Source organism: Prinia subflava, chromosome 10 (genome assembly GCF_021018805.1).
Source record: "Prinia subflava isolate CZ2003 ecotype Zambia chromosome 10, Cam_Psub_1.2, whole genome shotgun sequence".
NCBI lineage: Eukaryota > Metazoa > Chordata > Aves > Passeriformes > Cisticolidae > Prinia > Prinia subflava.
The window spans coordinates 21036388-21059308 of NC_086256.1; the positions used below are offsets into that span (position 1 = coordinate 21036388).

The window sequence follows — 22921 nt, forward strand, 5'->3', positions numbered from 1 at the left end:
TAAACTAAATAACATTCTATGCCCCAATTAAAATTTAGCAGTCATTATTATACAATCAAAAATTACCTGTGTGCAACCACGGTGAGACAAGACCCTAGCTAGTGCAACTTCAGTTTACTGGCAAATCACTCTGAAGTTAACACTCCTAAGCATCTTGCCCAAAATCTCATTCATATAACTGACTTAATGACAAATACAGAAACAAGGAAATCTGCATTTGATCAACTCCATTTTTATTACTAGCAAGTGTCACTATAAGTAGTCATAAACATAGAGAAGTATTAATGGTCAACTGTTATGACCATGCAGTGACCCAGTAATAAATGGAAATATTTCAAAAATCAAGTCAGCATATAAAGAGACCATTAGGTTAGAACACTGATATAGCATTTATCTGCAGTGAAAATATTATCAATGGGTTTCTTCTTTTTTTGTGATAGGAGAGGAGGGTTTACTGAAAAAATGGACTTAACATCATTTCTATTTTTTTCCACTTCTTCCTGGGAAAAGAAACGGAGGTGGAAGAAAGTGTTATAAATTTTAATTTGTTTGTATTATTTACTAAGACATTTTAAAACCAGTAGTGAAGGGTTATTGCTGTATTTAAACCACTGAACTACTTAGGAGTAGCAGAGTGTTTCTGAGTTTATCTTATGCTATTTGAATGCATCTGTACACACTGAAGTGCAAGTCTCCCTGTAGGGGTCAGAAGTCTCTGTGGAAGTCACTCTTCCCAGCAAGGCTAAATCTGACTGTTCTACCTCCTACTCTGCACCTTTTGGCTGTGCTGGAGCAATTGCTGATGGGACTGGACCAAAACCATCGTACCTTTGTTTCTGCAGTGAATGAGTGCGTGGGCAGGGATGGAGGATTTATGGGTGGGGTAGGAATTGTTTAAGCCATCTGTGCACATAAAAAGGTCTGTGGAAGCACAGACTAACCCCGAGGGCTGTACTTACTGTCACTGGATTTCTGTCAAGGGTCACGTGGGATTATTTTAGTGAATGCCACTGTCCCCTGACTGGCCTAAGATGTAAAAGCCTCATCTGGTAACAGCAGCCACATCCATTCTAGAAAAATAGGCTTGTGCTTGGCCCAGAGAACTTATAACTTAACCAATTAATAATTTAAAAACCCCCTGAGACTTAGTTGTTACTTCATGCTTTTAGTGTAGTCATTTGTGTGTCAAATATGCTTTATAAAAATGAAAATCTCATTTTTATGTGCTAGAGGAAACATTAACACCAAACAAAAATCATGCTCCTGTTATGCATTATTAATATTATTTTCTCCATGTTTTTAAATCTCCCTAGTATCTCTAATGAAATAGGCCAATTATAATTGCAGTGAAAGTTTATTCTTTTTCATTCTATGGCAATCCAGTGACCCACTATGATGAAAATACTCTAAGTTTTAAATTCCATGTATATCCTCTTCAACATGACTGAAATTACGTCTATGAAATGCCACAATTTAATTTTAACTAAGCTTCAATAATGGTAACAGATACAGGATACAGATGGACTGAACATCATGATCCAACAAGATCTGTTTAATTTATGCATTTATTCTTTTGAATAATATCTTTTAATGGAGTATTCAAAAATATTTGAAATTGACAATACAGTGGTGCTGCACAGTAAATCCTGTGAGAAAGTACAATTCACTTTGATGGTGCCTTCACTGGCCTAATGAACAGTGCCCACCCATGCTAGAAACTGTGTCACATTTTTGAAGAGGACATAGAGGATTTAATTCATTGTAGAGAATGCCAGGAACATTACCTCAGGAAAGATAAACTCATATAACCTGATCTGCTAGGTTCATTAGTGTATAGCAGGCATCATGTTTCAATTTGGTTGAAAAGATAAAAGAAATTATACTGAAAAAATGAAAGACACTGGTAATTGCATTGCATTTTAAAGAAACTCCCATTTGAAGAAACTCTTCTCATCAGCTGCAGTGTTTGCTACTAAATGCATATTCAATAATGCAAAAGATGAACTTCTACATTGTAAAGCTCTAGGGCTAATTGAAACATAAATGCTAATACAGGCATCTTGTTTCTGAGACCCTAAACCATCCTGATTTAGTATCTTTGAGCTTATTCCACTTAACCTAGTCTAGGTATAGTCGGGACACTTGCCTAGAAACAAAGTCAGCTAAAGATGAACCAACAGTGCCAGCTACTCTGCCATAGGTGCCTGTGTGCATTCAGAGTTATTCACTAACAATGAATGCTTTCACACATTTACATACAGTAGATAACATGTATAAATGTGCTTATCAGAGATTTTATCATCCTCTATGCTCAGGAATACCTATCACTATGAAATGTGCTCTATGCTAAAGGGAAGAGACAGAAGACCGGCTGAAGTGTTAGAGCAGCCTGAGTATTATCAGCAGCACTCAGAGTTAACTGCATCTCCACTGAACTATCAACACCAAATAACATAAATACCACCACTGATTCAAGTTGTTTACAGATAACTGCCAAGCAAATTGGGTTAGCTCCTCAACAGATGGAGTATTTTAGAGTTGAATATCATTTTTATGCAAAGGAAGAGACTCACTAGTAAACCAACACCCTAGACAAAAACAGAACACAGACATTGTAAAACTGTTTCCAAGTAGCCCTACTCTGACAAAATAAGACAAAAATTTTTGTGATATAATGGTCCAGCTTATATTTTTTTCTGCATTGTTCCCTCCCTACCTTAATTCCAAAACAAAATTAAAGGGCTGTATTATGTACACTACAGATAGTGTGTGTCACAACTGTAATAGGTACCTTTAGAGGGCAATTGCCCACAGAGACCGCCAGGAGTCTGAACACTGCTCACTTTTCAACTGCTTTCCAGACAGAGTAATTTTTATTGTTACCTACATGCCTTGTTATTTTCAATTTCCTTTGCAATGTAAGAACAGTGATTCCTGACTTATGGCAACAAGTATCTGAGGGACTGCTAGATCAATTATTTGGTAATCTCTAAAGCAGTGATAGATGGGAATTAGTTCTTAGGAATTCAGATAAGAAGTATGTAATATTGCATATACCTGAACAGCTGCTCCCAGCCAAACCTTGCTGAATAAACAACCTGAATGCACATCAAGTGTGAATTCCCACATGACAGAGGAAAGTAATGTCAACTCCAAGGTGACACAGCACAGAGAAAACAATCTTTGTATTATTGCAGACATGAAAAGCTATTTTTAAATTACTTTTAGTCAAATTATAGTCTTGCTAAAAGTAGGCTGCTTTGGGTAATTTTGTGTGGGGAGAGATTAACAGCAGTCTTAAATCAGCTGAAAAAACGGGGAATTCTAGATGAATAGTGTAATGATTGCATATGCTTAGAATAAATAAGATTTCAGATTGCGTGTAGCATCAACAATCAAAAACTACTTTTTAAAAGAGAACTGGTATCAAATAGCATGTGTTTATGAAAACATGTGTTTTGAAAGTTTATGAAAAAGTAGTTTATAAATGTTCATTTGACATGAGTTAGTAACAGGTAGTACTGCCTTTTACAAACCCACTGACTGCCTGAAAAGTAATTCCTCATCCAGCATCGTATTTCACATTTCTTTTGCACAGATTACCTTGCAAAACAGGCTTCTGCAAGTATGCACTCCTTTGCAAGGCAATCTCTTATAAAACTATCTCATACAGATAAATGAAATGAATGATTAGACCAGCATGACATGGACAAAGCCATTCCCAAAATAAGCAATTTGATCAAAGTGAAGCAGTTGGGCAAACTTACAGGAACCAGTTTCCAAAACCATTTGGTAGGAGACTTCAGAGGAAGCAGTAGGAAAAAAGGATAAAAGCAAAAAGCAAAGGAAAAAAAAAAAAAGGAACATTTTATCAGATTTCATAAATTACTTTTATAAAGCAATTTTCTTTAACATTCTCAGTTTTGTATAACAGTGAGTTGTAATTTAATGGCAAGCATAAGTGCACTGTAACCTCTGCACATTGAGCTAATTAGCAGCAATAACACTGGAGAAATATGTCTGCACTCTTTGTAGATCAACATTATAATTTTCCCACATGAACAGCTAAGATTGGCAGATCAATGCAGTTTTATGAAATGCTTTCACACATCTAATTGTACTCTACATATGCAATCCGACTGAAGAATTCATTTGAGACTTGAAGTCATGATATCACAAGTATCAAAATGAACTCCAGCAGCACACATGGGGAAGCAGGGAAGCTAAAGCAATGAAAAAAGGGATAAACACACTGTAGTACAGTACACCCAACTGCAGTGAAGCTTGTGTTAGTTACTTCAAGCCAAACAGTAACATTCAACAAGATTTTTAAACAATCATATGACAGTTCTCAGGACAACAAGAGGTACAGGCAGTTATATTTTTACAATGACAAATCACATTAGCATCAGCTGCATGATGTGCAATGACCTGAAATGTAGATGGAGTTTTGACTACTGGCAGAGGAATTATCAGAACTAATACATAAAACTCTAAACTCATACACAATCCAAAAAAAAAAAAACCCTAATCTGAAGCACACTGATTTTATTCTGCAACTCAGTGCACTAGTTTGGCATAATACTTCTAGTATTAAGAATAAAAATATTATGTACCAGTACTATAAATACACACATAAAATGTCATCACTCTATTGATTTCATTGTAGAAGAATAAAAAATCAAGGCCATTACCAAAGAGCAGGAAAGAATTTATTTTGTTTTTAATGAAGATAAATATTTTCTGGAAATGGTAAATAAATGTAGTTGAAATCTGCCATGGAATAAACTGCTATGGAACCTTATTATTTTATGTCGTTGTTAAAATATTGTGCTGCTATAAAACCTTGAAAACAACTGTAGTAATGACACAGAGCTTTTATGGAAAGAAGCTATTGTGCACTAATGGGTGTGCAGCAGTAACACAGCTGTTCTCAACATCCCTCTCCTCCATTTCCCTGGATTGGAGCAGGGAAGGATCCCAAAGGCACTCAGAAGAAATCAACTGCAGGATGCATGTCAGTGTGTGGCTCTGGACACTTCTGTCACTAAAGCACTTTACGTAGGACTCAGTTGCTCTTCATCTCACTGAAAAATAGTGTATGGAAAAACATGCGAACTGGAAAAGAAATCATCTTAATTTTCAACTGCAATCAGGAATTCTAAACCGTATCATAAAGCAAGGTTTTGGCTACATTGGCTGAGATCAGATCTGGGCTGCCTGTTCTTCTGTTTCACACTGACAGGAACATTGTTCTTGCATCTATCTAAGTGCAGCGTATTTCAGACCTGGACTCAAAAAGCCCTCCAATGTCTATTTAATGCTAGGCTGAAGAAGCACTCTGGAAAAAAGCACAGATTTGTTTCAATTCCAAAGACCAGCTCCTCTTAACAGTAACAACTCAAAACTAGTAATCCAATATATATTTTTATTTATCCACCTGGTTGAAACTGTGATTGAGATGACTAGAAATATGCTTCAGAGGGATGAAAGACTTTTGAAATTTAAATTCAAACATTCCATAAGATTTATAAGTATACATTTTCTAAGGCCACATAAAGGAAAAGAGATTAAAGAAAAGCTGAAGTCTCTTGGACAACCTGGGAATTCAGTGGCTGTTCAACTGTCACCTTAGATCAGCAAGAATAAACTTTTTTGCCCTGGAACTTCACGGAACTCAGTCACTATGAAACAAACTAAGCAGAGAATCCGGGCTGACTTCTTCCCAAAAGAACAGAGGCTGAAAGAGGCTGAAAGAACAAAATAATCCTGCAGGTTGAGAGCCTATGGTTTTACACAATGTTTTTTTTACCCTCCCCTAACAAAAAGTTTTCAACACAGCTCTGATAAATTTATTTCCATATAAACTCATCTTACGGTGCCAGAACACAATAGTCATGCCTTTCATTAACTGCTTGTTTCTGCTGTCCTCCTTGCACCATCTGTGTGCTCATGCAGCTGTGCACTGATTGGATCAAGAAGCTGATTCTGCTGCAAACTTCTCTTCTTGACAGGTTAGCTTTGGGGAGCAGTGTGGATTTATGAAACATTCAATTCTACTGGAAAGTGGAACTACAGTGTTAGTGTTTTACCTTCACACACGAGGTTGCACTGTTTAAACTGATCATACAAAAAGTTTGAAGAATTCAGGTACTTAAATGAAGTTACATTTGTTTCTCTCATAGGATTTGCACTTGATTTAAATCTGTTATGTCTGATTCAGTCTAAACCACAGAAGCAGATAGAAGAAGAACGTGTTTTTTGGGAAGTTCCAACCTCACTGGAAATCAGCAATTTAACCAGTGCAACTGTACATTCACTACATATTATTCAGTGGAAGCCTGAAAATCAAAGCTATTTACTACAAAACTTGAAATCCTAATTCTGAAAAGAGATGCAGAGACTCTACCAGAAAAAGATGAGGTTACCACAAATCACCAGCTGATCAAGGTCCACAGAGGACTACCTGGAACTAAAAATCACACACACTCCTTCCTCTCTTATCTTCTACAGACAGCTAGTAGCAGAAGACAGGGAAAGAAAACAAAAGCAACCTCATAATCTGTTCATACTGATTTTAGCTATCCAGACATAGTAAACAGGTATTTCTTATAATTTGTAGTATCTAATAATCTGTATTTGATGTTTAAACCTTTTGTAAACGTGGATATTTACTATTCATTGCAAAAAGATTCACCACAGTTCTATAACAACACAGTAACACAGTTTGGCAGGCTTGAAGGCTACAATGAAATTATTTTTCACAACTGATTAATTTAAAAATGTGTAACTGTAGGAAATTATGAAATTATTTTAAAATTTACATGTTAACTTTGTTTCACCTTTCAGGTACTTAATTTTCCTGCTTCTTGGCCAGAAATTAAACCTAGAGAAGAACTTTCCCTATGGACTAAAATTATCTATTTTTGCCATGTTTGTTTGGCCATGTCTAATCAGCAGAAGGGGCATTCAGCATTTAAATTTAGTTCAGGTTCAAGACCTGACCATACCTTGGAAACTCTGAAACGTAAATAAACAAAGGTTTTGTCTAGAAGAGGGAGATAGCAAAACTTCTTAAATTTTCATCTGGGGTTCTCCATTTGAACTGCTAAATGCCTTGGTAACATGGAGAACATAAACTAAAAAGCCCCAGGCTGAAAATGATGGTGGAAGAGTGAGAAGCTGAACAATGGATAATCCCAGTTCCCCTTCATGCTAAGTTTAAAAAAAAAAGAGAAGCAGCAGTTAGGAATTTAAAAACATCAAAGAAAGAAAATAAAACAATTCAGATACTGATAATTAAGCTACAACTGTAATATAAGCATAGAAAATGCTAAATATATATATACAAGCATAGTTTAGTTTTTCCAAAGAATGGAAAATCATATAGTAGGGCTTTAGTTAATACAAAGGCAGAATTTAATTCCCCCCTGCTCATCTTTTTTAAAACTAAGAATACCTATTGTTACTAATAACTAAAGCCAAGCACAACATGAAATTAAAAAATATATATATATTTCAACAAGACCCAAACCTGGTACAGGAATTCAGCTACAGTTCTTTCACAGCTTTGCTGAGTGCAGAGGTAAGGCAAATACCATCAGAGATTTGGTGCTTTTAAAGGAGGAATACAGGACTGGTGCAATATGGAGACAGAGAACCAGTGTAAAACACCCGGGCAGCTGGGAATGAACACTGAGAGATGCTGGACAGGAGCCACATTTAACAGAAACTCCTGTTGGAGATGCTGGCCAACCTGATTTGATGCAATGGACTCATCCAATGCATCTGCATTAGTTTTCCTTGTAAAGCCAGCATTCAGTATAACCCACATTTAAGAAATACAGGGTTCAGTTGGGATGTTTCATGTGTTTCTAAACCTCAGATGTTTGCATGCCTGCAGTGACCATCACCTTTAGGAAGAGTAAGTGGAAACTTGGGAAATAATGTGAGACATATGACTAAAAGAAAAGCTGAGATATCAGAGCAGTAAATTAACCATCAGTTGAACAGTTTTTTCTCAAAAAACCTGGAAATTAAATATTGGAAAAAAAACCCTAGAATTAAATGCTCCTCATACTAATAAAACCCCCAAGCACGGAATACCTTACTTGACAATGTCATTTATACAACTGAATCCCTAGTGAGGCAAAAAGCACAATATGTACCTGTGAAAATACTATCAAAAAATCAGTGTACAGAAAAGATGGCTTTAAATATACATTTTTCCATGATATAGCAACTGTTGCATAATTTTGCTATTTTACCAATGCATTTGTACCTTGGCCAACAAAACTGAGCTCTTGTGTTCTGTTACAGCTTCACAATTCATCTAAAACACCACAATACCATTTTTAGGTAGATGTGTTATTCCCCTGAGTCCATTTATGGGATCAGTTACAGACTATATAAATTCTTCAACAATTGATTTAAAAATGTTGACAGTGAAGATATATTATAAACTAAAAATGTTATCCTCTTACTCCTAATATAAATTGCAAATGATAAGTGAAAATAAATATTACTGAATACTTACAAATGCAGATAATCTTATGGAATTGCTCTGATAATAGTTTTCACTTTGATATATATTTGTTTATCATACTAAGACTCTCATGCACTTTTGATTTTCAAAATTGTTCTCATCTTTCCAAGTGACCTAAAAACCACATAAAACTCCCTACTATTATTTTCAGGGAAAAGAAAAACCACTAGAGGACAGAGGAAAGCAGGTTATCTCCCTGTCCTCTGTTTACTTTGTTTTATCTAAATTTGAGAAATGAAATTGCTAAGGACATCTTATTCTCCAGATTTCTATGCTACTATCACTACTGAACACAGTTTAAGTTTTCCATGGCAGGACACGCACCAGGGTCACACTGTTATTTTAAGAACCACCATTTTCTTTTGCTGAATCACATCAGCCTTCATTGGCATTCCTCATATTTTAAAAAAATGCTAAAAATACACAGATATTCACTACACTCCTGTTTCTTGAAGCTGAGCATCTACTCCAGGCTGGTAGCCTGCCATTCCCTCAGAGTGGCACTGCCAAGGAGGCAGCAGCTCCCGTGAGAACAGGCCAGGCTGGAAGGAGGATTGCAGCCTTGCAGCAGCTTGGAAATCTGGGCTGTAGTCACACACAGGGATAATACCGAAAGGTGTCCAGACTGATCACCAATTCCTCAATAATAGTTACATCACAACAGGGTAAAGATCTTTCTGAAGCAAGGAATTTTTCATACTCTGGAACTGTCTGCTATCCCTACGTATTTTGATGGGCATAGAACCCTACTTAATTAACTGAGCTCTGCAAACAAAAGAAAAACAATCCTGTTAGGAGAGGGACTCAAACATAATCTGTTTTTATTGTACAGATAATAAAACCTGCAATCAACCAGTATTTTGGATCATAGCCAGAGAAATCCTTCCCATGGTATCATGTACAGATCTCTTTTGAGATTCATGCAATACACAAGGAAAAAACTGTGAAGAAAAATTCTGGTCTTTTTCATATCAGATCTGTCTGGGGCTTTAATTTACTCAAAAGTATTCATTATTCTTAAATTCCTTAGCACTAATGTAACAGATGTTTCCCTGCAATCGAAGATTTATTTGTCAGAAAGGACAACTGGCTATAAAAAGTGCAACACTATTAGTTTTATTTTTAAGTGTGTATTTTCATGAAAGTGATAAAACTTATAATGAAATGAATAGTACAAGTTTGCTTTTTTTAACAAGCAGTTAAAAGCTCGGTGTCTGCAATGTCTGTTTATAAATAGTTATTCTTGTTTAAAATATTTTAACTCCTCCACCTACCTTTTGACCTCCTGTAGATTCTGCACTGTGATGCTCTTTTAATTTTTGTTCCTGTTCCATGATGTCTTTCAAATGTTCATTTACCTAGAGACAAATTAGTTCATTCAGTTGTCTGTTCTAAGAAACAAGTCATAGAAATTAGGAGTTCTTCAAAAGGTCTATAAATCACGAACACAGAACTGAAGAGAGAAACCAAACACTTCAGACTATAGCCCTGAAGCAAAAGCAGCAAATGTCAGTCTCAGATGCAGTCTAAGGTCACTGCTTGTTAGCTTTACATTGTACAAACTAACCTGTCCCCTATTATGCTCAGTCACATTTGATTAACAGGGTATCCTTGTCACTTGATTTGATTATGCAGTGAAGGTAGATCACTTCAAGCAAGATTTATTCAAACAAACAGAATACCTTTGGGTTTAAATCTTGACTAAGTACCCAATGAGATGACAACTTATATAGAGTCAAAAAGAGACCCTTGGGCAGGCACTGTGGCACCTCAACATGATGGTGACATCTAAGATATCATATGTGCTATATATTACAGTATTATTTTAGACTTCCCATTTATCTGGTTCACACATGTTCAACTTACTTCTGCAAACTTTTCTTTTTATATTCCACAAATAGCAGGTGAAGGAACAGTCTGTATCAGAACAGTCCTGATATACCTACATCCACAAATACACATCCTAGCCTCTCACCTCTAATCAAATCACACAGACAACAAAGAAAAGCCCAGCGTGCTTTTCCAGCACTCATACCTTGTTTATCCAGTACATGACAGCATCCTCAATGTCATAGGGGACCTCTGCAGCCTGGAAGAAGGTGGAATACTGCTGGGTGCACGCGATGACCTTCTCAACGCTGACCATCTCCACGGTGTAAGCCATCATGAGGGTGTCGATCATGGCCAAGTGAGCACTCTGCAACGACAGGCACCAACACCTCATTAGTCTGCAAATCAGCAGATCCTTCTCATGTCTTGCTTCTGAACATAGCCACATACAAGGAAAGACCAAAACTGTACATGCTACAAGTTTTCTGTCTGATTGTCAGTTTTAAATTAAAAACAAATGGAAACTAACATAACAGACTTCAGAACACAGATTAAATTACAAATTAAAATAACTTCTTTAACCAAATTTAAAAAATTGAAAGTTAACAGCATAAGGAAGTTTAATGATTCAAACATCACATCACTTTGAACAGAGCTAAAGAGATCTTTTACATTTGCCACCATAGGAAAACCAAACCTCCTGATCAATGTTATTTGTCCTGGAAATAAAAGCTGAAACTGCCTGCTAAACAACCTTCATCTTCATGAAAATGCCGCATTAATAAGTGAAAGTTCATCTATATTTAAAGTCCTAATCCAGGAAGAAGACATGATTATACTAATCTTTAGTAAAAAACCCCTAAATGATAGAAAAACATTTGGTTTTCTTCTAGTAAACTAGTTATATTATGCAGATGTAATGTAGGTGCCACAGCTATAGATACTCAACTAGGTTTAAAATAATATACCTTCTGTCAAAAGAGGAGGTACATTTCTTCTGGTATCATATATTGAAAGATGATGACTATTTCACTGTCTGTCATAGTTCAAAATAAACAATCCCCCCCACATTTCAACACTATAGCAAAAAAAAGATGACAACCATGATTTACATTAGATTACTTGTGACTGAATCACAAAATTATGCTGGTTTTTAGAGGCAGTGCCTACAGCTAAACACATTTACTTCTCCTTCATGATTAGAAAAACAGAAACAGCTTTCTAAGTATTAAACAAGATTGCCTATGGATCAGAACAATTTCCAAAGACAGTATTTTTAAAACATCGCCTTTAAACACAGCTCACAATGCAAACAAAGATCCCCAACACTTGTGAACACCATCACATCAATACTATTAAAAATATTCATATAAACATCTCACAAGGTAGCTGTAAGAGCCATGGTAACAGCAATGAACAAGGGGAGTCACATAGCAATATGCTATCTAATCATCACAGCTGAGGTAATTCAAGCACATCACTTATTCCAGAATTCCCAGCAGGAAAAAGAAGACCAGATCCAGACTGTGTGCTGCTCTTAGTGCATGTATCATCAATGAAAGGGATCATGCTGACCTCAGAAGTGGGCAGCAGCATGTACTGTTTCTTTAAAAGCAGTTAAGTTGCTTTGTTTCACAAAAAAAGGCAAACTACACTTAACAGACATGCACCAAACTGAAGCTGACAGCCAACCTTCCTGGGACAAACTCCCTGTCCTTGCACCCTGGGTATGGCCTGAGAGCCAGAGGCCATCTCTGCTCCCAGCAGCAGCAGCACAGCTGGGCAAGGAACCAGCACCTCCTCACTGCTGCCACTACTGATGGACTCAGCCCAAATAAACTCCTTCCACCACTGTTTCCATGCCTTAGGAGCTTGTTTACAGACCTTGATGGACTAATGCTGATACAAATTCCTAGGCAAATGAAGGAAAGTGCAAGCTAAATCTTGCCACTCCAAGTATTTACGAAGGAAAGGGGATTGCCTGTGTGCAGCCCCAGGAGGAGCCTGCACTCCAGGGTGCAGTGCAGCAAGGCTCTACAGGGGGGTAGAGGCTCTACAGAGGGGTACAAGGCTCTACTGCAGTGCAGGGCAGAGGGAGGCTCAAATCAGGACTCAGACGAACTCTGAGTAAAAGAGTTTTGTGAGGGATTGCAGAGCCTGGGACAGCCATACAAATCCATGCAGTTCTGGTAGGAGTTCCCAGCGCAGATTGCAGAGGGGTGGTTCAGCACGTGTAACACACACCAAAGAAGGGCAGGTTTGGATCATCTCTGACATCTGGGGTCACTGCTCTAATAATTATCTTTCCTTGCTACATCTTGCCCAGTCTGAATGGCACCTGGGTTAAAACCTTGCGCTGTTTTCAGACTATTTTCAGAACCTCCCCCCAAAAATAAAAAGGAGACATTAAAACACCAAGAAAATGATGGATTTGCTTTTTAAGAGGAAGTAGTACACAAAAATGTGTTTTCCAGCCAGACATAAGAGTGGCCTCATAGAGAATGGTACTGCCAGGAGTGTGCCAGGAGTCATCCAGGCTGATCCAGAGCTGTTCACACTGCCTGCTGCACAAGGGGATTCTGTCCACCCATCACTCCCTGCCTGCAGAGGGACACTGCCCTCCATGTGAGCTCTGACAGCCACAGAAGCTCCCAGAGGTGTGAAAGCAGCATTTTCTTGCCCAGCTGTTGATCCAGGAGTAGTGCCCTGGCTACTACACCTGTGCTCTGAGACCTGCAAGAGAAACCAGCACGGAACTCCCCAGAGGGAATTTAGCAGCCTTCACCTCCCATGCTGGAGCATCAGCTTCTCTGGAAAACACCCACCAAGTGGACTGTCAGTGGAGAGAGAAAGCCACTGAAGTGCTGCTGGAACTGCCAACATGCTCAATACATTATAAATACATTAGAAAAAGTAAATTATTTACAATCATTTAACTGAGTCTCATTTTCACTGCTTCTAGCAAATCATTAATGAAGTGCAAACTACTTAAACAAACAGAAGGAAGAACAACCTTAGATAATAATTTGTACTATCAAAACTAGATGTAATAAACTTTTACTGACACTGGCTAGATCGTTCACAATCTTTATTTTATACGAGCAATCAAATACAAGCTTCTTCAGTCTCAAAAGAGACTCCAAGTTATTTTCTTTATAATCCAGCCAGAACACACAGAAGACTTTTAAAAACTAGCAAATAATAAAAAGAAGAATTATTATTATCCTGAGGAAAAACCCAATGAATTGACACTTTTTTACCTAGTAAAAAAAAAATCAAACATTTTATTTTAGTTTCTTTACTAATAAAAATATTCAAACTTAGTAACATATATGGATCTATTCCTCTAGAAAACTGCAAGCAACTAAATAAACATATAGCATAACTTATATCTAAAATAGCTGTTTGGTTTGTTTGCTGTGGTTTTTTTTTTTTAAGGGAGTTACAAGAAGAACAAGAAAACTACTTAATTGCATATACAGCCCTACTGGTTTTCTTCCACTTATTCTGGAAAGAGCAGACAAGCTGTGTTCTTTTACATCTCCTCCTTCACTTCACTCAATGAGAAAGAGTAAACTAAAAACTGCACTATGGTGTCCTACTCTTCCAAATATAGGCTTTGTCAGCATAACTGATGAAGTTCTCTAAAAAATCCCAAGTTTTAAGAAATTCTGTTGATAGTAATAAAGTTCTGATTTTTTTTGGCCTCTCTCACTGAACAGCACATTTTAGGTGCAGCTAAAAAAAAAAACAAGAGGGAGAGTTCATTTTTACTATTCAGATCTGCAGTTATGAGTGAATTGTGTAAGGAAACAACATTTCATATCTGAGGGAGAAACAGAAACCACTTTGAGCTGGGCAGAAACTGGGATCAGCAACGTCTTCTTTCCCCAAGTGAGCCTGGGCACAATGGCTGAAGGAAGTCCCAGGAGCTGCTGACAACTGGGATGAAGACAGTACATTAAATTTTGGTATTTCCTCTGAGGTGGCACCATTCAGATACACAGCCTAAAAAACCCAGGCAGGTTTTCATGCTGTCACATACCTCCCACATCCAGAATTGCAGCAAGGCATAAAGATGTATGATTGCAAAAAAGAAAAATAATTTTAGAGAAATAATTTTTAAAAATCCCCAAATGGGAACAAAATTATACAAAACATAGTAACAGAGAAATAAAATAAAAGAGAAATATCTTTTTAAAAAGTCAAGAGCAACACAGCAGCAGTGAGCAACAGAGGAAATAATACACTTTTCCCATAAGTGTTATGCAGAGATTTGGTTTAAGCCAATTCAAAGAACCTTTTATTTTTTCTTTGACTGCTTCACTACAATGGTGCAAAGTAATAAAGTCTTAAACACAACACAACAATATATTAAAAAAAATACAAAATGCTGGGTTCTTAGAGGCATTTTATTTTCTAAGACACAAATGTGGTTTTGTCTTTCCCAGCTACAGCCTGCACAGAACACAAGAGTTTTAACTGACTAATCTTACCAATCTCATGTAATTACTGGTTAGTTTCTGCCCTGTAACGTAGGTTCCACAGCTTTTCCTTCGACTGCTGAATAGTTCAATAAGAAGCTTACAGAGCTGCAGAAGAAAAATTATTCTGAGCATGGCTGCTAATGCTTTCCTGTCTGCATAACACTTGATTACAGAGCTTTCTTCACCTCCACTGAAGAACTAAAACCAACTTCATTAAAAAGTGTACTAAGCAAAAGGTGTATATGATACTACATACAGATACTTATGGTTAAATTACAGACAAATTACAGACAGCTCCTACATTGTTACCTGCTACTATGGATATTTCTTTTATTCCATTAAATGATACTCTGGTTGGGAGTTCTCTTTTGAACTCCCTCTTTAGGAAAAACATAGACAAACCCATTTCCCACTACAGTACTTGAAGAAAGAAAACAGAGGATATAATTGTTACCCTCATGCTAAACAGAAATAAACAATTAATTCACTCCTTCCTGGAGATTTTTCTTGTAATAAAAGTCCCCTAAATTCATGAGATATGATCTTTGTCAGACTGGCTTCTGTAAACAGAAAAACATATTGCACAACAAATACATATATTTCTACCTAAACTCACTAAAGATCTTGTCTCAACTGGATCAGACTTGAGCAAACATCAGAAGAGATCAGCCCTCTACATTTAGCTGGGAGAATTTTCATATCTCCCTTGCATGAGTAGTTAGCATGTAACCAACTGCCTCTGCCTTCTGAAAATAGAGGTTTGGATCCAGGTACTTTTCACACTCCAGTAAAAAAGCCCAGTAATTCCAAAGGCTTGATGAAAATTACTCTGATTATCAAGAATATAGATGGAATAATCACTGTAGGACACAGACTCCAGGAAAAAAGGTAAAACAAGAGTTGCTCATATCCATGGTAAAAGAAAGGGAGTAATAACAGGTGAGTATGGGCTTAAACACACAGGAAAGGTTGTGGTAAGAGCACTGGGAGGATCTCCTTCCATACCACGCTAACCCACGTCTGTGCACCCGGCCTCCTTGTGGGTTCTGTGAACAACAGCTTGAGGAGGATGGCTAGCTTAAGCCTCCAGGCCCCTCTCCCAGAGACCCTCCCCAAGAAATCCAAGCCTCAAAGGAATCTGCTAGAATAAAGAGATACCATCTAAACTTCAAGTCTCAATTAAAAATTGCAGAATTCCAGGTCAGGGAAAGTACAGGCTTGAATATTGTAGGAGGTGAGGAAAGAATTAATGAGCAGTATCAATAGGTGATAACCCTATTACAAATTTCAAAGCTATTGCTTCATTTGACCATCATTTTTACAGCAAAATGAAGACAATTTTGATACTACAAAGGAAACAAATTCTAAAATATTTCACTCAACAAAATGGAGCAGTCTGAAGTAGTCGGTTCTGCTCTGTTTGGTGATTTTTTGATGCAATTCTTCTCTAGCCTCACACAATACTTATGCTTAGCACAATCCTAAAATAAGCCCAGCTGTCTGGTTAGTCTTGTCCTGCAAGGGAACGATCATGCTGAATTACCTCCTTGCTGCATTGCCATGAGGAACAAGGGCTTGACTCTGACAGGATGCTTACTCAGCAAGAACAGGCTTTCCTCAGTCACACTGAGCACCTGGAGACAGGTTCTGCAACTCAGAGGGAATGGGGTTTGCTTTCAATATTTTTATAGCCTTCTCTATTTGGTTAACTTCTTAAAATTCGTAATCTATCAAATGAATATATATATTAAGAGATCATTGTTGGGCTGACTATACACACATGACACAGGAAACATAATTCACTTCTATAAAACGTATTTATCAGATACAGATATTGGCTGTGTTAAGCACTTTGATAGCATTTGTAAGTTTGACCTAAGGTTTCCTCGTTATGCTCTTTAGGGAACTTCCTAATTTGATCTACTAACTCAGTCCTAACTAAATACCTAACAGAGATTCCCAGATTTTCTGGATGACACAACCACATGAGACTTTGACCTACTCCAGGACATAGTGAAACAAAATACCTGCACAACAGACACTGGAATCAAGAACCAACAAATAAAAGGTGTTCATCACTTTATTTGAATTTCAACTTATTTTATAGTTTCACATGACCTACTTTGAACTTTTTAAATATACTTACCAATTGCAAGTTGCAGTTATTTACTGGGAGAATCAAGCGCCTAATGATAAAAACCACAAAGGCTCTTCAGTGTCTTTATGCTGAGTACTCCATGTTTCAAAGATAAATACTGGGAGTTAGATAGTTTAAAGTAAAGTAAGAGAGTAACACATTTCAACAAGTAATATCAAGAGCCTCAAAGTTCCCAGAGGACTTTGTTTCTGCAGATAATTCAGGATTTTCCTGGAACACACTGTCAAATCCTGTCCAGATAAAACTCAAAACTCTTTTATAAAAATTACTTATGTGCATTGTCTCCTTATGCTAGTTCAAATCAAGAACAAGCAGTAATTGTATTCAATATCATCTGAATGTCTTATTTTCACAGCAAGCTCCACTACTATTTGAAGAACACAGGAGTGGGAAAAAGAAAAACAAGGGTTTGTCTTATCCATATATCAAAAAAAAGTAGTTCCCTCTTCCTGACTCACTCATACCTGCATAGGAATGACATTAAAAGCACCGGTTTAACTTCTCTGGCAGCTCAGCTAACACCTGCAGAGGCAGATATCACCAGGAGGGATCAAAGCATATTCATCTCAGAACATCTGCTGAAGGAAGCCAGCCCTAGGAGTGCTGGCGAATTGCTGCTTCCTCATAGACAGGCAGGAGCAGTGGCAAGACAAGCTGGATTTCTGCAGGATTTGGGGTGAAGAGTTCAGGGTTGGGTGATGTGATAGAAGTACGTAAGAGGGGAAGTTGGGCAAAGAGAAAAAGGGGCAGAGCTCCCAAAATAAAATACATGTGTAGGGCTGAGGTATGAATCCATGGAGATAAGCCTGGCAAAGGAAACAGGGATGTCTCCTCCAGTGCATGAAGCGTGGCACTGAGCCTCAGCAGGCTGCAAGCCCCCTGACAAAGCCTTCCGAGCCACGGCTCAGTCTGGGATCAGAGCAGACTGCTTCTGAAACATCCCAGCACACTGCACACACACACAGATGCTGCCTCATCTGACAATGAAATCATGACAGCAGTTCTGAATGGCAGCTGTTCCAGCCCAGGTAACTGATAGAACTTGCCTTCTGACTTATCTGCATTCCAGTTTTGCTTTTTTTTTTGGATCAAACTAGTTAGTTACTCACACCCTTTATCTCACAATCCTTAGAAGGTTCAAAGATGTGAATGAATGTAAAATACCCATTTGATAAAAGGCATGCAACCAACTTCATATTACAATAATAATTTACTAAAAAAATCACCTAAAGTAATACAGAGCATGATATTTCACATAATTCTCAACATTTAACAAATCTACAGCCTTGGTTTCTGATGAACTGAATAGTAATAATGAGCATTTCTTTGTGTAGTACTAATGATGCTGTAATTGCAGAGATAACTAGTAAATATACTGGCTTGTTCAATTAATCTGTTTCAAAAATTGAACTCTCAATATCATTATGTTTGTAAAAAAGGCAAACAAAAACCACTGCTTTTCTACAAGAGAAGAGATGAAGTTATCTGTGGTTCTTTCCCTCATTTCTCAAACAGAAGAGGATCAAAGTAGGGCCAAATTATCAATGGAAATCTCCAGCTGAATTCCACACAGTTCTGGACTGGCCTTCCAGGGTATGTTTTTAACTCCTACGTTCCACTCAGTTTCCTCAGGAAATGTGCCTCGCAGCTGGAACTTGTGTGAGACACTTGTCACAATACAGAACTGGAAATACAGACTTAAATTCTCCAGGAAGGCATTTTAAGAACAACTACTAGCTATAAACAAGATATTTGGGGTGTTTTGTTGCAAAAACCATCTTTGTTTTTGAGAGTTATCATCCTTCTAGGTCCTAATTTGTATTTTTATAATGTATGCAGGAAATGTTTATCATTCAGCACCTTAGATACGGCAAAAAAAAAAAAAAGTAGTTTGGAAGCTAATGCCTCTGACATGTAAGCATCCAAGACCTAGGGACAGCTTCATTCTGTCACATGTCCAATATCACCGTATTTTTACAAAACTCCTGCTGAAGAACCTGAGAAAAGCTTCTGTGGTTTTTGTTAAATTGCTGATGCACAAAAGTTTATTTTTAGGAAAGAAACATGAGAATCTTTCTTAGGCTTAGCTCTCTTTGTTGATCTAGCAAAATATTTGCTTAAGAAATCAAAACATGCATGTTCATTTCAACATGCTATCTTCAAAAAGAGGAAAACTAGTTTCAATTTTTACATGAGAACATAATATGAAATCTTCCTGCATTTGCATATGAACAGGCTCCTGATAATTTCCCTGCTGTTTCTTTATTAACCATACAATGGGAGAGAAATAAGGTCATCACACTCATTACTGTAATGGCAATTACATTAAGAATAGGAGTTATTTGACCTTCTCTTCAAAGATTTTTAGGAATACCACATTTATAGACCATAACAGAGTATAGTAAGACATGAGAGGGAAATTGACCCGGACAAAATTTTTCTGCTAAAATAACAGCCAAGGTCAAAAGAAATTTCCTAGTCTCCCACTTCAAATTAACTCTATCAGCAGTGTTGAATTATTAAAACAGACACATAAAGTTATACTGATCACAAGAAATCTGTTTCTCCATAGCTGTTATTGTAGTAAAACCTTGCAAGTGACAAGCTGCTGACTAATAGCATTACTAAATCAGACAGCTGACCAACATTTTTTCATCTACTTATTAAAGGATTAGGACAGGCCAGCCACAACAGTGGCTGCTAAACAAGGATGTGGCCCACAGTGATGTTACAGCAGAAGTGGGAAAGGTACTTTATGGTGATTTCAATAAACATATTCAAGTGTTTCCACTTGTTTGGTTAATCTGGACTAAACAGCAAACTTTAGGACTGATCTTGAACCTCTGAAGTAGAGTATAGGTTCTTCAGAGAAAGACTCTTATATATGCATACAGAGGCACAAAAGAATTGCTTTACTGTAAACCTTAAGATCTATTTTTTATTGTTCAAGGCAACTGTACTAAGGAATACACTTTATTCTTAAGAAAGAGCAATCCGCCCTCATAGAGATCATGCTGGACCAATAATCCTTTTTAATAAATTACTTGGACCCGAGGATGTCCACTTCATCTACTGCAGCAGATTGCTGCAGGACAGCTGGCAGTAGTGTCCATCTCCATAAGCTTCTGCTAAGCACAGGGTCATAGCCAGGCTCTGTCTGCATCAGGAACTGCAGCAGACCAGCAGCAGCAGATTGGTACCCAGAAAAGGCTTGTGCTGACAACAGGATACCTACAAGAAGGACTGCAGTGCCAACTATCATTCTGCTTAAAAAATATCTGGAATTCAAGCAGTGTACTAACGAGGCAGTGGATTGTCTTTCTATCAGCATTTCACAAAAATGGGAAGGTTGGTGACATAGTAACTAAAGTACCTTTTCTTGAAAGTTACTTTGGTAAAGGTATGAAAAGTAGTTATTGATATTTGATACCATTTTCAGGTACAATTCCATCAAGAAAACTTTATTTTGAAAATGAAATGGGAAATTAGCTTGCAGCCTATGCACAGAAAATATTAAAATGCTTCACCCCAAGAATTAAGCCAGAACAGGAGACAACTGTGAACTAGAGGCTACCTCTTAGTTAACTGGCAAGCAAGGTAAAACAGTGCCCATTCTCATCCTTCTCAAGTATCTGCTTGTGAACCAGCACTTTTCAGGCCATGGAAAAGAATTTGAAAGTCTCCTTCCTCCACCTCTCTTTGGTAATGAAATAACTGCCAGTTCATAAGTCTTTCTAAAAATTAAAACAATAAACCACACGATCATCTTCTCATTTCTCATGCATTTTTGGTTTATAATGTTATTATTCCAGGATGGGTTGCATAATTAGTGGCTCTTGAAAGAGTGAAGTCAGCTGCAGCAATAACCTATTCACATTGTAGTAAACAACCATTTTCTTAGGCAAAATATCCCTCCCCCTATTCTCCCCAATAAGGCACACTGAGTAAAAGAGTAGGGTGATAAATGAACAAAACAGAGAAAGCAGCTGGAGAGAAAATCACAATGCAGAAATGGGAAAACTGCTACCTCCAATCCTTTTATTTTTCAAATAAGTACCTAAGATAGCAATAACTGGATGGTAAGTATTTTCTTTGGTTACAAGAACACCAATAAATACCAACAGTATTATTGTGCTACAAGCACCAGATATGTCATTGCATGCTGTCCAGAAACCACACAAGCCCTTCACATGAGGAAACCTTTCCTTTGGCAAAAGCAGTGATCCCCATACATGAACCTCACCTTGTTAATTGGAAAGCAGAGGGAAGATGAATGGAGGGAAGGAGCTGCCAAGTGTTTTATAGCTGTCCCTAAACAGTGGATTCAGAGACCACCAGCTGTAAACGTGAAGTCCCATCAGCAGTACCCAGAGTGCCACACAAGGATCAGGGCAGGCCCTGTGCAGGATTCAGGCAGTTCCACTGATTCCCAGCATTGTTTCATTGGCCAAAAGCATAAAACCACAGAACAAAAATCTCAGCTGGGCAGTTTGGCTGTTGGACATTTGGAGGAACTGGAAACAGGGTGGTTTTTTCGGATGAGGTGGAAAAGAAGCTGATTTAAGTATTGAGGAACGACATCAAGCCAGGCCAAAATCCCTGGCGAGGTACTGTTGCAAGGACTTAATTGATGGTTTTTCTGAGTGGACTGAGTAAAGCAAAGCAAAGTAGAAATTGTTGTTTTCCATTTTTTTCCTAATTTCTGAATGCCTTATTTTGCTCTGTGTTTCATGTCTGTGGTTTGTTTGGGTTTTTTCCAAACCTCCTTCTCATTAAAATTAGAAATTGCCTGACATCTGTTCTTTCTTTTCAAGCATCCAAACTCTGAAATCCCATAATCCGTAAATGGGAAAGGACGATTACTGAGAAACTTGGCTGAACTACATGTGAGACACATTATGGGACGTTTCAGCAATCAATTTAAAATCACTGGCTTCAAGCGTGTTATTTCAGAATTGCAGGCAGTATCTGTAACTTATGTTACCTAAAATACCCAAAGGAAAATTTTATCAAACATAAAGAGCTGGCTGTAGGCATAGGCAAGTCAATCTGTAGTATTTGAAAAAGAAAAAATCAATACTGTGATAGAACAAGATGGAATGGGCACTATTAGAAAAAGCTGGTATGCAGTTCTCACTGAAGAAGAAATATCACAGGACATGTACTGGTCACAGCTAACAAGCAGGATATATTCCAGCATCTACCTGATCATCCAGACATATGACAAGCCCAAATCAGTAAGCAATTTTGCCAAAGAAAATTCTTACAGCACATATTATAGATATGAAAGACTGTGCAGAACTTGATATTAAACATGAAAACTTGTCAATATTTTAAAATGTACTTTAAAAGATGGTTTAGATAATTTGGGGGTTGCTTAGAAATGTTAATTATTCAAACTTGGACACAGAGCAGTCACTATTTTAGGATGTATTACTTCCGAATTATGATGTTTATTTCAAGTTCTTTGTGGGATACATATGGACACACATCAAGAGTACTGTACACATCCAGAGGTACTGTAAAGGCCCAAGAATGAACCCAGGCTAGAGGAATGCCAAGCCTACAGGAGAATGTACACATGGTTTCTCCCTGAACAGAGGCCTCTGTGGTATTTTAGCTTTGGGCAAATAATGTGTACTCTATGTATATAATGCAAGCACAGTGGATATATTGATTAAATGCATTATTTTATTACCCCATGACAGATTAAAGGTGTGGGTACAGTGAAGTGAAGAACTAGTTCACAATCTTATAGCTACTGATGGAGAACAATCACACATGCACCTGTAATCCTCACTTTAAATAAGGTTTCATTTCTGAAAGAATTTCATATGTTCACATTGCTGCAAAGAAAAAGGACAAATACAAAAACTATTAGGATAAACTGATATGAATATT

General features: G+C 37.4%; 1 protein-coding gene across 4 annotated transcripts in view; it reads right to left on the reverse strand.

The window, feature by feature from the left end:
- CAMSAP2 (calmodulin regulated spectrin associated protein family member 2) overlaps positions 1 to 22921 on the reverse strand; it is an 80109-nt gene that overhangs the window by 28853 nt on the left and 28335 nt on the right. For 2 of the 4 annotated variants that reach the window (XM_063407667.1, XM_063407669.1), the window contains exons 3-5: positions 10581 to 10742; positions 9820 to 9903; positions 3768 to 3800 (exon numbers count right to left, since the gene is read on the reverse strand). In XM_063407667.1, the coding sequence (XP_063263737.1) occupies positions 3768 to 3800; positions 9820 to 9903; positions 10581 to 10742 (279 nt within the window). The remainder of the gene's footprint in view (positions 1 to 3767; positions 3801 to 9819; positions 9904 to 10580; positions 10743 to 22921) is intronic. The other 2 variants (XM_063407670.1, XM_063407671.1) reach the window with 1 other exon arrangement.